This window comes from Somniosus microcephalus, unplaced genomic scaffold, assembly GCF_052327205.1.
Source record: "Somniosus microcephalus isolate GS21.2 unplaced genomic scaffold, FLI_Smic_1.0 unresolved_chr1, whole genome shotgun sequence".
In the NCBI taxonomy this organism is placed as follows: domain Eukaryota; kingdom Metazoa; phylum Chordata; class Chondrichthyes; order Squaliformes; family Somniosidae; genus Somniosus; species Somniosus microcephalus.
Genome location: NW_028225179.1, coordinates 173,770,661 through 173,786,277, shown reverse-complemented (window position 1 = coordinate 173,786,277; position 15,617 = coordinate 173,770,661). Strand labels below are relative to the sequence as shown.

Here is a 15,617-nt window from a genome sequence, read left to right as displayed (position 1 = left end):
CCTCATGTTCCCCCCCGGGGAGTGACGTCCCACACCAAGAGCACAGGGGCAGGTAATTACAGACTGAGTAATCTCAATTTCCTCATGTTCCCCCTGGGGAGTGACGTCCCACACCAAGAGCACAGGGGCAGGTAATTACAGACTGAGTAATCTCAATTTCCTCATGTTCCCCCTGGGGAGTGACGTCCCACACCAAGAGTACAGGGGCAGGTAATTACAGACTGAGTAATCTCAATTTCCTCATGTTCCCCCTGGGGAGTGACATCCCACACCGAGAGCACAGGGGCAGGTAATTACAGACTGAGTAATCTCAATTTCCTCATGTTCCCCCCTGGGGAGTGACGTCCCACACCGAGAGCACAGGGGCCGGTAATTACAGACTGAGAAATATCAATTTCCTCATGTTCCCCCCTGGGGAGTGACGTCCCACACCGAGAGCACAGGGGCCGGTAATTTACCCAGTTGTGCACAGGTTTGTGCACTCCATGTTTAGGATGTAAAAGCAGTGGAAAAGCAGCGTGCAATTACACTAAGATGTTAGCAGGGATGTGGAGTTACCATTAGAGAGTGCGATTTGAGAACGTTGGACTCAATCCACTAGAGGTGAGCAGATTAAGTGAGGGTTTGCTGCAACTCTTCAGATTCTGTAGAGTTATGATCCAATAAATAGTTACTGATAGTTTCCACTGATTGCCCAGAGGGCACATATTTAGGCTATTTAGAAGAATTCGGTGTGAAGGTTAATAAACTGAATTACACATGAGGTGGTTACAAAGCAGAATTCAATCCCACAAGCTATGTTAGAAGCAAGTGGAACTTTTTTAAAAAATAAAATCTATTTCTTTTGCTGCGTGGATAGAAATTAATGCTGGAGAATGGGGAGTGAACAGAAGATTACACCTGGACTAATTGGGATGCTAACCTAATGCGGTCAACAGGAGGTTGGAATTTGACAAGGTGGGATATCAACAGTAATGGGTGGTGAGCAGGAGGTTGGGAATAGACTAGGTGGGATATTAACAGTAATGGGCAGTGAGCAGGAGGTTGGGAATAGACTAGGTGGGATATTAACAGCAATGGGCAGTGAGCAGGAGACTGGGGTTACACTAGGTGGGATATTAACGGTAATGGGCAGTGAGCAGGAGGTTGGGATTAGACTAGGTGGGATATTAACGGTAATGGGCAGTGAGCAGGAGGTTGGGATTAGACTAGGTGGGATATTACCAGTAATGGGCAGTGAGCAGGAGGTTGGGATTAGATTGGTGGGATATTAACAGTAATGGGCAGTGAGCAGGAGGTTGGGATTAGACTAGGTGGGACATTAACAGTAATGGGCAGTGAGCAGGAGGTTGGGATTAGACTTGGTGGGATATTAACAGTAATGGGCAGTGAGCAGGAGGTTGGGATTAGACTAGGTGGGATATTAACAGTAATGGGCAGTGAGCAGGAGGTTGGGATTACACTAGGTGGGATATTAACAGTAATGGGCAGTGAGCAGGAGGTTGGGATTAGACTAGGTGGGATATTAACAGTAATGGGCAGTGAGCAGGAGGTTGGGATTAGACTAGGTGGGATATTAACAGTAATGGGTAGTGAGCAGGAGGTGGGATTAGACTAGGTGGGATATTAACAGTAATGGGTAGTGAGCAGGAGGTTGGGATTAGACTAGGTGGGATATTAACAGTAATGGGCAGTGAGCAGGAGGTTGGGATTACACGAGGTGGGATATTAACAGTAATGGGCAGTGAGCAGGAGGTTGGGATTAGACTAGGTGGGATATTAACAGTAATGGGCAGTGAGCAGGAGGTTGGGATTAGACTAGGTGGGATATTAACAGTAATGGGCAGTGAGCAGGAGGTTGGGATTAGACTAGGTGGGATATTAACGGTAATGGGCAGTGAGCAGGAGGTTGGGATTAGACTAGGTGGGATATTAACAGTAATGGGCAGTGAGCAGGAGGTTGGGATTAGACTAGGTGGGATATTAACAGTAATGGACAGTGAGCAGGAGGTTGGGATTAGACTAGGTGGGATATTAACAGTAATGGGCAGTGAGCAGGAGGTTGGGATTAGCCTAGGTGGATATTAACAGTAATGGGCAGTGAGCAGGAGGTTGGGATTAGACTAGGTGGGATATTAACAGTAATGGGCAGTGAGCAGGAGGTTGGGATTAGACTAGGTGGGATATTAACGGTAATGGGGAGTGAGCAGGAGGTTGGGATTAGACTAGGTGGGATATTAACCGTAATAGGCAGTGAGCAGGAGGTTGGGATTAGACTAGGTGGGATATTAACAGTAATGGGCAGTGAGCAGGAGGTTGGGATTAGACTAGGTGGGATATTAACAGTAATGGGCAGTGAGCAGGAGGTTGGGATTAGACTAGGTGGGATATTAACAGTAATGGGCAGTGAGCAGGAGGTTGGGATTAGACTAGGTGGGATATTAACAGTAATGGGCAGTGAGCAGGAGGTTGGGATTAGCCTAGGTGGATATTAACAGTAATGGGCAGTGAGCAGGAGGTTGGGATTAGACTAGGTGGGATATTAACCGTAATAGGCAGTGAGCAGGAGGTTGGGATTAGACTAGGTGGGATATTAACAGTAATGGACAGTGAGCAGGAGGTTGGGATTAGACTAGGTGGGATATTAACAGTAATGGGCAGTGAGCAGGAGGTTGGGATTAGACTAGGTGGGATATTAACAGTAATGGGTAGTGAGCAGGAGGTTGGGATTAGACTAGGTGGGATATTAACAGTAATGGGCAGTGAGCAGGAGGTTGGGATTAGACCAGGTGGGATATTAACAGTAATGGGCAGTGAGTAGCAGGTTGGGATTAGACTAGGTGGGATATTAACAGTAATGGGCAGTGAGCAGGAGGTTGGGATTAGACTAGGTGGGATATTAACAGTAATGGGCAGTGAGCAGGAGGTTGGGATTAGACTAGGTGGGATATTAACGGTAATGGGTAGTGAGCAGGAGGTTGGGATTAGACTAGGTGGGATATTAACAGTAATGGGCAGTGAGCAGGAGGTTGGGATTAGACTAGGTGGGATATTAACAGTAATGGTAGTGAGCAGGAGGTTGGGATTAGACTAGGTGGGATATTAACGGTAATGGGTAGTGAGCAGGAGGTTGGGATTAGACTAAGTGGGATATTAACGGTAATGGGCAGTGAGCAGGAGGTTGGGATTAGACTAGGTGGGATATTAACGGTAATGGGCAGTGAGCAGGAGGTTGGGATTAGACTAGGTGGGATATTAACAGTAATGGGTAGTGAGCAGGAGGTTGGGATTAGACTAGGTGGGATATTAACGGTAATGGGCAGTGAGCAGGAGGTTGGGATAAGACTAGGTGGGATATTAACAGTAATGGGCAGTGAGCAGGAGGTTGGGATTAGACGAGGTGGGATATTAACAGTAATGGACAGTGAGCAGGAGGTTGGGATTAGACTAGGTGGGATATTAACAGTAATGGGCAGTGAGCAGGAGGTTGGGATTAGATTCGGTGGGATATTAACAGAAATGGGGAGTGAGCAGGAGGTTGGGATTAGCCTAAGTGGATATTAACAGTAATGGGCAGTGAGCAGGAGGTTGGGATTAGACTAGGTGAGATATTAACAGTAATGGGCAGTGAGCAGGAGGTTGGGATTAGACTAGGTGGGATATTAACGGTAATGGGTAGTGACCAGGAGGTTTGGATTAGACTAGGTGGGATATTAACGGTAATGGGTAGTGAGCAGGAGGTTGGGATTAAACTAGGTGGGATATTAACGGTAATGGGGAGTGAGCAGGAGGTTGGGATTAGACTAGGTGAGATATTAACAGTAATGGGTAGTGAGCAGGAGGTTGGGATTAGACTAGGTGGGATATTAACAGTAATGGGCAGTGAGCAGGAGGTTTGGATTAGACTAGGTGGGATATTAACAGTAATGGGCAGTGAGCAGGAGGTTGGGATTAGACTAGGTGGGATATTAACAGTAATGGGCAGTGAGCAGGAGGTTTGGATTAGACTAGGTGGGATATTAACGGTAATGGGGAGTGAGCAGGAGGTTGGGATTAGACTAGGTGGGATATTAACAGTAATGGGTAGTGAGCAGGAGGTTGGGATTAGACTAGGTGGGATATTAACAGTAATGGGCAGTGAGCAGGAGGTTGGGATTAGACTAGGTGAGATATTAACAGTAATGGGTAGTGAGCAGGAGGTTGGGATTAGACTAGGTGGGATATTAACAGTAATGGGTAGTGAGCAGGAGGTTGGGATTAGACTAGGTGGGATATTAACAGTACTGGGCAGTGAGCAGGAGGTTGGGATTAGACTAGGTGGGATATTAACAGTAATGGGCAGTGAGCAGGAGGTTGAGATTAGACTAGGTGGGATATTAACAGTACTGGGCAGTGAGCAGGAGGTTGGGATTAGACTAGGTGGGATATTAACAGTACTGGGCAGTGAGCAGGAGGTTGGGATTAGACTAGGTGAGATATTAACAGTAATGGGCAGTGAGCAGGAGGTTGGGATTAGACTAGGTGGGATATTAACAGTAATGGGCAGTGAGCAGGAGGTTGGGATTCGACGAGGTGGGATATTAACGGTAATGGGTAGTGAGCAGGAGGTTGGGATTAGACTAGGTGGGATATTAACAGTAATGGGTAGTGAGCAGGAGGTTGGGATTAGACTAGGTGGGATATTAACAGTAATGGGCAGTGAGCAGGAGGTTGGGATTAGACTAGGTGGGATATTAACGGTAATGGGTAGTGAGCAGGAGGTTGGGATTAGACTAGGTGGGATATTAACAGTAATGGGCAGTGAGCAGGAGGTTGGGATTCGACGAGGTGGGATATTAACGGTAATGGGCAGTGAGCAGGAGGTTGGGATTAGACTAGGTGGGATATTAACGGTAATGGGCAGTGAGCAGGAGGTTGGGATTAGACTAGGTGGGATATTAACAGTAATGGGCAGTGAGCAGGAGGTTGGGATTAGACTAGGTGGGATATTAACAGTAATGGGCAGTGAGGAGGTTGGGATTAGACTAGGTGGGATATTAACAGTAATGGGCAGTGAGCAGGAGGTTGGGATTAGACTAGGTGGGATATTAACAGTAATGGGCAGTGAGCAGGAGGTTGGGATTAGACTAGGTGGGTTATTAACAGTAATGGGCAGTGAGCAGGAGGTTGGGATTAGACTAGGTGGGTTATTAACAGTAATGGGCAGTGAGCAGGAGGTTGGGATTAGACTCGGTGGGATATTAACAGTAATGGGTAGTGAGCAGGAGGTTGGGATTAGACTAGGTGGGATATTAACAGTAATGGGCAGTGAGCAGGAGGTTGGGATTAGACTAGGTGGGATATTAACAGTAATGGGCAGTGAGCAGGAGGTTGGGATTAGACTAGGTGGGATATTAACAGTAATGGGCAGTGAGCAGGAGGTTTGGATTAGACTAGGTGGGATATTAACGGTAATGGGTAGTGAGCAGGAGGTTGGGATTAGACTAGGTGGGATATTAACAGTAATGGGTAGTGAGCAGGAGGTTGGGATTAGACTAGGTAGGATATTAACAGTACTGGGCAGTGAGCAGGAGGATGGGATTAGACTAGGTGGGATATTAACAGTAATGGGCAGTGAGCAGGAGGTTGGGATTCGACGAGGTGGGATATTAACGGTAATGGGTAGTGAGCAGGAGGTTGGGATTAGACTAGGTGAGATATTAACAGTAATGGGTAGTGAGCAGGAGGTTGGGATTAGACTAGGTGAGATATTAACAGTAATGGGTAGTGAGCAGGAGGATGGGATTAGACTAGGTGGGATATTAACAGTAATGGGCAGTGAGCAGGAGGTTGGGATTCGACGAGGTGGGATATTAACGGTAATGGGTAGTGAGCAGGAGGTTGGGATTAGACTAGGTGAGATATTAACAGTAATGGGTAGTGAGCAGGAGGTTGGGATTAGACTAGGTGGGATATTAACAGTAATGGGCAGTGAGCAGGAGGTTGGGATTAGACTAGGTGGGATATTAATAGTAATGGGCAGTGAGCAGGAGGTTGGGATTAGACTAGGTGAGATATTAACAGTAATGGGTAGTGAGCAGGAGGTTGGGATTAGACTAGGTGAGATATTAACAGTAATGGGTAGTGAGCAGGAGGTTGGGATTAGACTAGGTGGGATATTAACAGTAATGGGCAGTGAGCAGGAGGTTGGGATTAGACTAGGTGAGATATTAACAGTAATGGGCAGTGAGCAGGAGGTTGGGATTCGACGAGGTGGGATATTAACGGTAATGGGTAGTGAGCAGGAGGTTGGGATTAGACTAGGTGGGATATTAACAGTAATGGGCAGTGAGCAGGAGGTTTGGATTAGACTAGGTGGGATATTAACGGTAATGGGTAGTGAGCAGGAGGTTGGGATTAGACTAGGTGGGATATTAATAGTAATGGGCAGTGAGCAGGAGGTTGGGATTAGACTAGGTGGGATATTAATAGTAATGGGCAGTGAGCAGGAGGTTGGGATTAGATTGGTGGGATATTAACAGTAATGGGTAGTGAGCAGGAGGTTGGGATTAGACTAGGTGGGATATTAACAGTAATGGGGAGTGAGCAGGAGGTTGGGATTAGACTAGGTGGGATATTAACAGTAATGGGCAGTGAGCAGGAGGTTGGGATTAGACTAGGTGGGATATTAACAGTAATGGGCAGTGAGCAGGAGGTTGGGATTAGACTAGGTGGGGTATTAACGGTAATGGGCAGTAAGCAGGAGGTTGGGATTAGACTAGGTGGGATATTAACAGTAATGGGTGGTGAGCAGTAGGTTGGGATTAGATTGGTGGGATATTAACAGTAATGGGCAGTGAGCAGGAGGTTGGGATTAGACTAGGTGGGATATTAACGGTAATTGGCACTGAGCAGGAGGTTGGGATTAGACTAGGTGGGATATTAACAGTACTGGGCAGTGAGCAGGAGGTTGGGATTAGACTTGGTGGGATATTAACAGTAATGGGCAGTGAGCAGGAGGTTGGGATTAGACTAGGTGAGATATTAACAGTAATGGGCAGTGAGCACGAGGTTGGGATTCGCCTAGGTGGGATATTAACAGTAATGGGCAGTGAGCAGGAGGTTGGGATTAGACTAGGTGGGGTATTAACGGTAATGGGCAGTAAGCAGGAGGTTGGGATTAGACTAGGTGGGATATTAACAGTAATGGGCAGTGAGCAGGAGGTTGGGATTAGACTAGGTGGGATATTAACAGTAATGGGCAGTGAGCAGGAGGTTGGGATTAGATTGGTGGGATATTAACAGTAATGGGCAGTGAGCAGGAGGTTGGGATTAGACTAGGTGGGATATTAACGGTAATTGGCACTGAGCAGGAGGTTGGGATTAGACTAGGTGGGATATTAACAGTACTGGGCAGTGAGCAGGAGGTTGGGATTAGACTAGGTGGGATATTAACAGTACTGGGCAGTGAGCAGGAGGTTGGGATTAGACTTGGTGGGATATTAACAGTAATGGGCAGTGAGCAGGAGGTTGGGATTAGACTAGGTGAGATATTAACAGTAATGGGCAGTGAGCAGGAGGTTGGGATTCGCCTAGGTGGGATATTAACAGTAATGGACAGTGAGCAGGAGGTTGGGATTAGACTAGGTGGGATATTAACAGTAATGGGCAGTGAGCAGGAGGTTGGGATTCGCCTAGGTGGGATATTAACAGTAATGGACAGTGAGCAGGAGGTTGGGATTAGACTAGGTGGGATATTAACGGTAATGGGCAGTGAGCAGGAGGTTGGGATTAGATTGGTGGGATATTAACAGTAATGGGTAGTGAGCAGGAGGTTGGGATTAGACTAGGTGGGATATTAACAGTAATGGGGAGTGAGCAGGAGGTTGGGATTAGACTAGGTGGGATATTAACAGTAATGGGCAGTGAGCAGGAGGTTGGGATTAGACTAGGTGGGATATTAACGGTAATGGGCAGTGAGCAGGGGGTTGGGATTAGACTAGGTGGGATATTAACAGTAATGGGCAGTGAGCAGGAGGCTGGGATTAGACTAGGTGGGATATTAACAGTAATGGGCAGTGAGCAGGAGGTTGGGATTAGACTAGGTGGGATATTAACGGTAATGGGCAGTGAGCAGGAGGTCGGGATTAGACTCGGTGGGATATTAACAGTAATGGGCAGTGAGCAGGATGTTGGGATTAGACTAGGTGAGATATTAACAGTAATGGGCAGTGAGCAGGAGGTTGGGATTAGACTAGGTGGGATATTAACAGTAATGGGTAGTGAGCAGGAGGTTGGGATTAGACTAGGGGGGATATTAACAGTAATGGGCAGTGAGCAGGAGGTTGGTATTAGACTAGGTGGGATATTAACGGTAATGGGCAGTGAGCAGGAGGTTGGGATTAGACTAGATGGGATATTAACAGTAATGGGCAGTGAGCAGGAGGTTGGGATTAGACTAGGTGGGATATTAACAGTAATGGGGAGTGAGCAGGAGGTTGGGATTAGACTAGGTGGGATATTAACAGTAATGGGCAGTGAGCAGGAGGTTGGGATTAGACTCGGTGGGATATTAACAGTAATGGGCAGTGAGCAGGATGTTGGGATTAGACTAGGTGAGATATTAACAGTAATGGGCAGTGAGCAGGAGGTTGGGATTAGACTAGGTGGGATATTAACAGTAATGGGTAGTGAGCAGGAGGTTGGGATTAGACTAGATGGGATATTAACAGTAATGGGCAGTGAGCAGGAGGTTGGGATTAGACTAGGTGGGATATTAACAGTAATGGGTAGTGAGCAGGAGGTTGGGATTAGACTAGGTGGGATATTAACAGTAATGGGCAGTGAGCAGGAGGTTGCGATTAGACTAGGTGGGATATTAACAGTAATTGGTAATGAGCAGGAGGTTGGGATTAGACTAGGTGGGATATTAACAGTAATGGGCAGTGAGCAGGAGGTTGGGATGAGAGTAAATGTCCTAGATTATCGACTGGGAAAGTTGGTAGCAGGTCGACCGTCCATTATACACCCTGCCCGATTATCATTTCCATTTAGTTCTGTTCCATTACAGGTAACTGACAGAACAGTACAGGCTGCTTGCTGTAATTTCCTGAAGTGCTGTCCCGGGGAGTGACGCTCCTCGACAGGTTCTACCGCCAGTATTGAGTCTCTGTCAAAGTTGGAATTGACTCCCGGTGATGCAGGGGGAGGAAAAACCTGCACAGCGTCGGGTTTTCAATCCTCATTCTTTGGGGGGTTAGTTTTCCTGTTCGTGTCTCAGACATTTTAACCATTGTGTTTTTGTTCTTGAAAAGCCTCTCATTTACTCCACAGATGATTTTTGTCATGTCTCATTTCCTTCATTTACTTTAAGTAGTTTCCAGGTCAGTAAACTCACGACGTTCCCTGTAATTCCTGTCTGTTGCCTCTGGCCTCTCCTTTTCCCAGTCCCACTAAAACTGTTCCCTTTGTTTTCAGTCCACAACGAGTTATACCCGAACCGTTCCCCTGTCCTTTGTACAGATACGGACCGATCCGCTGGGTATTTTCACCTCTTCATATCATTGTTTCAGATTCACAATATTTTCAGTTTTATCTATTTAGTTCCTATTTGACAATTTCTCTTCGGTAACATTCTGTGATTCTAAGATCTGATATCCTGTCAGTTCTGTGATGTTTGGATAATCCAGACTCATTCAGTGCCCCTCCCACTTACCCGATGTTCTTGTCCACTGAAATGCCTCTCGTATGTTAACAACAAGCTGACTCCGTCCACCCCTCCTTCAATCGCCTGTTCCAGTCTGTCCCGGTAGAATTTCGTGAACCGGAACAGCTGGTAATCGTCACACTTTGTCAAGAACTCAGTGATTGTAGAGTTCGGATCTGTGAACACAAATGGAGAAAACTAAACACATTATCCACTTTCTACCCAGGCAGCTACATGTCATCGTATACCAAACGGCTACAGCTTCCTGTGAGCCACATTATCAAACACCTTCCGGTGAGCCACATTATCAAACACCTTCCGGTGAGCCACATTATCAAACACCTTCTGGTGAGCCACATTATCAAACACCTGGTGAGCCACATTATCAAACACCTTCCGGTGAGCCACATTATCAAACACCTTCTGGTGAGCCACATTATCAAACACCTTCTGGTGAGCCACATTATCAAACACCTTCTGATAACCCACATACACCACATGTACAACATTCCATCAACCTGTATAGTCACGGCTCCACAAAACTGCATCTTAATGTGTTGGGAGATTGGGCACATGACTGGCAAATGCTGTTTAGCTTGGATAAGTGCCGTGTTATGCCTGTGGGCAGTGCGAGTGCTCAACATTCATACACCCTTCATGGCATTAAATAAGGGGGAGAAAGGAAGATCCGGGTATTCTGGTGTATACATCTCTAAAGGTACAGGAGCAATGCCGTGAAGTGATAGCTAGAACAAAGGGGATATTGGGGTGCATTCATAGGACAGTAGGGTATAAGACAACCTATTCTGTCCTAGTACAAGACCTTGGTAACGGCTTCACTTGGAATACTGTGTCCAGTTATGGTCCCCACATAAGGTGGGTGGTATTGAGGCTTTGAAACTGATGCAGAGGAGGGACATTACACTAATTCCCAGTATAAAGCAATTTAGCTATCAAGATAGGCTAAGAATGTGGACTCTACACTTTAGAGAAGCAAAGACTAAGCGGTGATCTGATTGAGGTTTATAAGATGATGAAGGGAATCGATTGTGTTCCATTTAACAGTTTGTTCCAATGACATAGCTTACGGAGAGGTCACCATTTTAAGTTGTGAAAGGCCAAATTTAAGTTAGATGTCAGGAGGTGGTTCTTTTCCCAGAGAATAGTCGACCTCTGGAACAGGATACCTTCTCATGTGGTGGACACTGACTCGGTGAATTCCTTCAGGCGAGAGCTGGACCTGTTCCTGTTTGGTGTGGACATCACCTCTTACAACAGGAAGACACTTCCGGGAATTCAGTGCAAGATTGATCTGCTGGACTAGTTTCAATCGCCTAGATGGGTCGGAGAGGAATTTCCCCTATTTAAATCCCCCAAATTGACCTGTGTTTTTACCTGTTTTTTTTCACCTCACCCATGGTTTGGTTTGGGATAACTAGAACAAAGTATGACAAAGTATCGCAATTGCCTGGGAAAGTCTGGATGGACCAAAGGGTCTTTACCTGTCCGTCACTGTTCGTAAAATTGTCATATACGACTTTTCTGCAGCTAATCCGTTCCAGCCTCCCCTCATTATCCTCTTTCTCGCTAAATGCTCGCTAATTCAACCTGGATTAACAGATTTGGTGGGGTTTCTACACAATGGTCTCTGGTTACCAGGTTAATCCTCTCTCCACATTAGAACAGAAACATCACTTGGGCTCCTTCAGCCCACCTGTATATTTTTGATATTAAACCTGGGTTGAAATGCTGTGCTCAGTCCCTCCTATCACCTCTCTGACTCCCTCTAACAGTCTGATATTAAACCTGGGTTGAAATGCTGTGCTCAGTCCCTCCTATCACCTCTCTGACTTCCTCTAACAGTCTGATATTAAACCTGGGTTGAAATGCTGTGCTCAGTCCCTCCTATCACCTCTCTGACTTCCTCTAACAGTCTGATATTAAACCTGGGTTGAAATGCTGTGCTCAGTCCCTCCTATCACCTCTCTGACTCCCTCTAACAGTCTGATATTAAACCTGGGTTGAAATGCTGTGCTCAGTCCCTCCTATCACCTCTCTGACTTCCTCTAACAGTCTGATATTAAACCTGGGTTGAAATGCTGTGCTCAGTCCCTCCTATCACCTCTCTGACTCCCTCTAACAGTCTGATATTAAACCTGGGTTGAAATGCTGTGCTCAGTCCCTCCTATCTCCTCTCTGACTCCCTCTAACAGTCTGATATTAAACCTGGGTTGAAATGCTGTGCTCAGTCCCTCCTATCACCTCTCTGACTTCCTCTAACAGTCTGATATTAAACCTGGGTTGAAATGCTGTGGTCAGTCCCTCCTATCACCGCTCTGACTTCCTCTAACAGTCTGATATTAAACCTGGGTTGAAATGCTGTGCTCAGTCCCTCCTATCACCTCTCTGACTTCCTCTAACAGTCTGATATTAAACCTGGGTTGAAATGCTGTGGTCAGTCCCTCCTATCACCTCTCTGACTTCCTCTAACAGTCTGATATTAAACCTGGGTTGAAATGCTGTGCTCAGTCCCTCCTATCACCTCTCTGACTTCCTCTAACAGTCTGATATTAAACCTGGGTTGAAATGCTGTGCTCAGTCCCTCCTATCTCCTCTCTGACTTCCTCTAACAGTCTGATATTAAACCTGGGTTGAAATGCTGTGCTCAGTCCCTCCTATCTCCTCTCTGACTTCCTCTAACAGTCTGATATTAAACCTGGGTTGAAATGCTGTGCTCAGTCCCTCCTATCTCCTCTCTGACTCCCTCTAACAGTCTGATATTAAACCTGGGTTGAAATGCTGTGCTCAGTCCCTCCTATCACCTCTCTGACTTCCTCTAACAGTCTGATATTAAACCTGGGTTGAAATGCTGTGCTCAGTCCCTCCTATCACCTCTCTGACTTCCTCTAACAGTCTGATATTAAACCTGGGTTGAAATGCTGTGCTCAGTCCCTCCTATCACCTCTCTGACTTCCTCTAACAGTCTGATATTAAACCTGGGTTGAAATGCTGTGCTCAGTCCCTCCTATCTCCTCTCTGACTTCCTTTAACAGTCTGATATTTAACCTGTGTTGAAATGCTGTGCTCAGTCCCTCCTATCACCTCTCTGACTCCCTCTAACAGTCTGATATTAAACCTGGGTTGAAATGCTGTGGTCAGTCCCTCCTATCTCCTCTCTGACTTCCTCTAACAGTCTGGGGTGCATTATCTCTGAGCCCAGTGACTTCTCCACCTCGGCTATTTTACTCAGATCCAAATACTTCTCTACAGTGATCTCTAACTGTGCCCCACATCCTCCTCTAGTACATCAAAACTTCACTTCCACCATCATTTTTAGAAAGTTTAGGAAATATTTTGTATCTCCCCAAAATTGCATCCGTCAGAACTAGTTTCCCCAGTCCCACCTCTATCTCACCTCCACAGCTCGCTGACCTGTAAAATCCACTGAGAATTGGGCTATCTCCCTTCCTATTGCTGAACTGTGTACATACGGATTCCATCTTAGCATTGCTCCCTGGAACACATTACCTTCTAAACCTCTCCGCCTCTCTCTCTCGCTCTCCTCCTTTCAGATGTTCCTTAAACTTTACCTGTCCTAATATCACCTTGTGACTCGGTTTCAAATTCTGATTGGTAACCCTCCTGTGAAGCACCTAGAGAGGTTTTTCAACATTAAAGGGGTTATATAAACGCCAGTTTGTTCTTGTTGTTCTTGGATTGTCATAGAATTCTTTATTGATACTGGCGTCCACAAATTTGTTGCTCTTCCCTCAAAATGTTACCACCAGAAACATCTCCCTCTGAGTCCTGTGAAAAACAAGGCCCCGTCTTATAGATACTAGATCACATCTCTCATGTTTCTGAATGTTTGGAATGATTTGTTCACTCATACACACAACACTCAACACTAGCTCCAACACTTGAAATGTTGACTTGTCACCGTTTCTTCTTTTTATAAACACAACTTTAACTCCACCTACTTCAGATTCTCTTTCCTCTAGTCTCAGATCCCGATATTTCCCAATCTCCAGTCACATCCCCCGATACCCCCCAACTGCTCCATTCACCTTTTCTGTAGAACCATTATTGTTGGTCGGTAAAGGTCACAGCCGTCCCGGCCCTTCCAACTGAACACACTCTAGTGCCCCAAGAACGTGAACACTTCCCTCCTGCTCCAGCCCTCAGCCGCAAATTGACCAGCCTCATATTTCCCGCCTTAAGAAGCCCAGTGGTAAACAATCCGGAGATCAACAGCTTGAGGCCTGGTTTCTTAGTTTTGTGCCTCAGTCTTAATAGTCCCTCTATAGAGGTATTTCTATCCGTGTTACTGGCTCCAACCATGGCAATTGTCTGCTTTCCTTTCCTTCCCAGAGGTGGTCACACGGGTCAAGGATGTTCTTCCCACTGACAACAGGGAGGTAACTATCCATTCAGGTCCTGCTCAGGTGGATAGTTCCAGTACTCAGGGGTGCCCTCCACCTGTGACTGTGATCCTCTGAGTCACTGTCTCTCTCCAGCTTACAGTCTCCAATACCAGGTATCTATTGGACAGTTCCAGTACTCAGGGGCTCCCTCCACCTGTGACTGTGATCCTCTGAGTCACTGTCTCTCTCCACCTTACAGTCCCCAATACCAGGTATCTATTGGACAGTTCCAGTACTCAGGGGCTCCCTCCACCTGTGACTGTGATCCTCTGAGTCACTGTCTCTCTCCACCTTACAGTCCCCAATACCAGGTATCTATTGGACAGTTCCAGTACTCAGGGGCTCCCTCCACCTGTGACTGTGATCCTCTGAGTCACTGTCTCTCTCCACCTTACAGTCTCCAATACCAGGTATCTATTGGACAGTTCTGGTACTCAGGGGATCCTGCCACCTGTGACTGTGACCCTCTGAATCACTGTCTCTATCCAGGTTACAGTCCCCAATACTAGGTATCTATTGGACAGTTCCAGTACTCAGGGGCTCCCTCCACCTGTGACTGTGATCCTCTGAGTCACTGTCTCTCTCCAGCTTACAGTCTCCAATACCAGGTATCTATTGGACAGTTCCAGTACTCAGGGGCTCCCTCCACCTGTGACTGTGATCCTCTGAGTCACTGTCTCTCTCCACCTTACAGTCCCCAATACCAGGTATTTATTGGACAGTTCCAGTACTCAGGGGCTCCCTCCACCTGTGACTGTGATCCTCTGAGTCACTGTCTCTCTCCACCTTACAGTCCCCAATACCAGGTATCTATTGGACAGTTCCAGTACTCAGGGGCTTCCTCCACCTGTGACTGTGACCCTCAGTCACTGTCTCTCTCCACCTTACAGTCTCCAATACCAGGTATCTATTGGACAGTTCCAGTACTCAGGGGCTTCCTCCACCTGTGACTGTGATCCTGAGTCACTGTCTCTCTCCACCTTACAATCCCCAATACCAGGTATCTATTGGACAGTTCCAGTACTCAGGGGCTCCCTCCACCTGTGACTGTGATCCTGAGTCACTGTCTCTATCCACCTTACAGTCCCCAATACCAGGTATCTATTGGACAGTTCCAGTACTCAGGGGCTCCCTCCACCTGTGACTGTGATCCTCAGTCACTGTCTCTCTCCACCTTACAGTCCCCAATACCAGGTATCTATTGGACAGTTCCAGTACTCAGGGGCTTCCTCCACCTGTGACTGTGATCCTCAGTCACTGTCTCTCTCCACCTTACAGTCCCCAATACCAGGTATCTATTGGACAGTTCCAGTACTCAGGGGCTTCCTCCACCTGTGACTGTGACCCTCTGAGTCACTGTCTCTCTCCACCTTACAGCCCCCAATACCAGGTATCTATTGGACAGTTCCAGTACTCAGGGGCTCCCTCCACCTGTGACTGTGATCCTCAGTCACTGTCTCTCTCCACCTTACAGTCCCCAATACCAGGTATCTATTGGACAGTTCCAG

The 15,617-nt window shown here is 46.7% G+C and overlaps 1 protein-coding gene across 1 annotated transcript in view; it reads right to left on the bottom strand.

The window, feature by feature from the left end:
* The window catches only part of LOC147096586 (NACHT, LRR and PYD domains-containing protein 3-like), a 193,048-nt gene that overhangs the window by 103,434 nt on the left and 73,997 nt on the right, over positions 1-15,617 (bottom strand). The window contains exon 3 of the mRNA XM_085973844.1: positions 9,695-9,861. Coding sequence (XP_085829970.1) covers positions 9,695-9,861 — 167 coding nt within the window. The remainder of the gene's footprint in view (positions 1-9,694; positions 9,862-15,617) is intronic.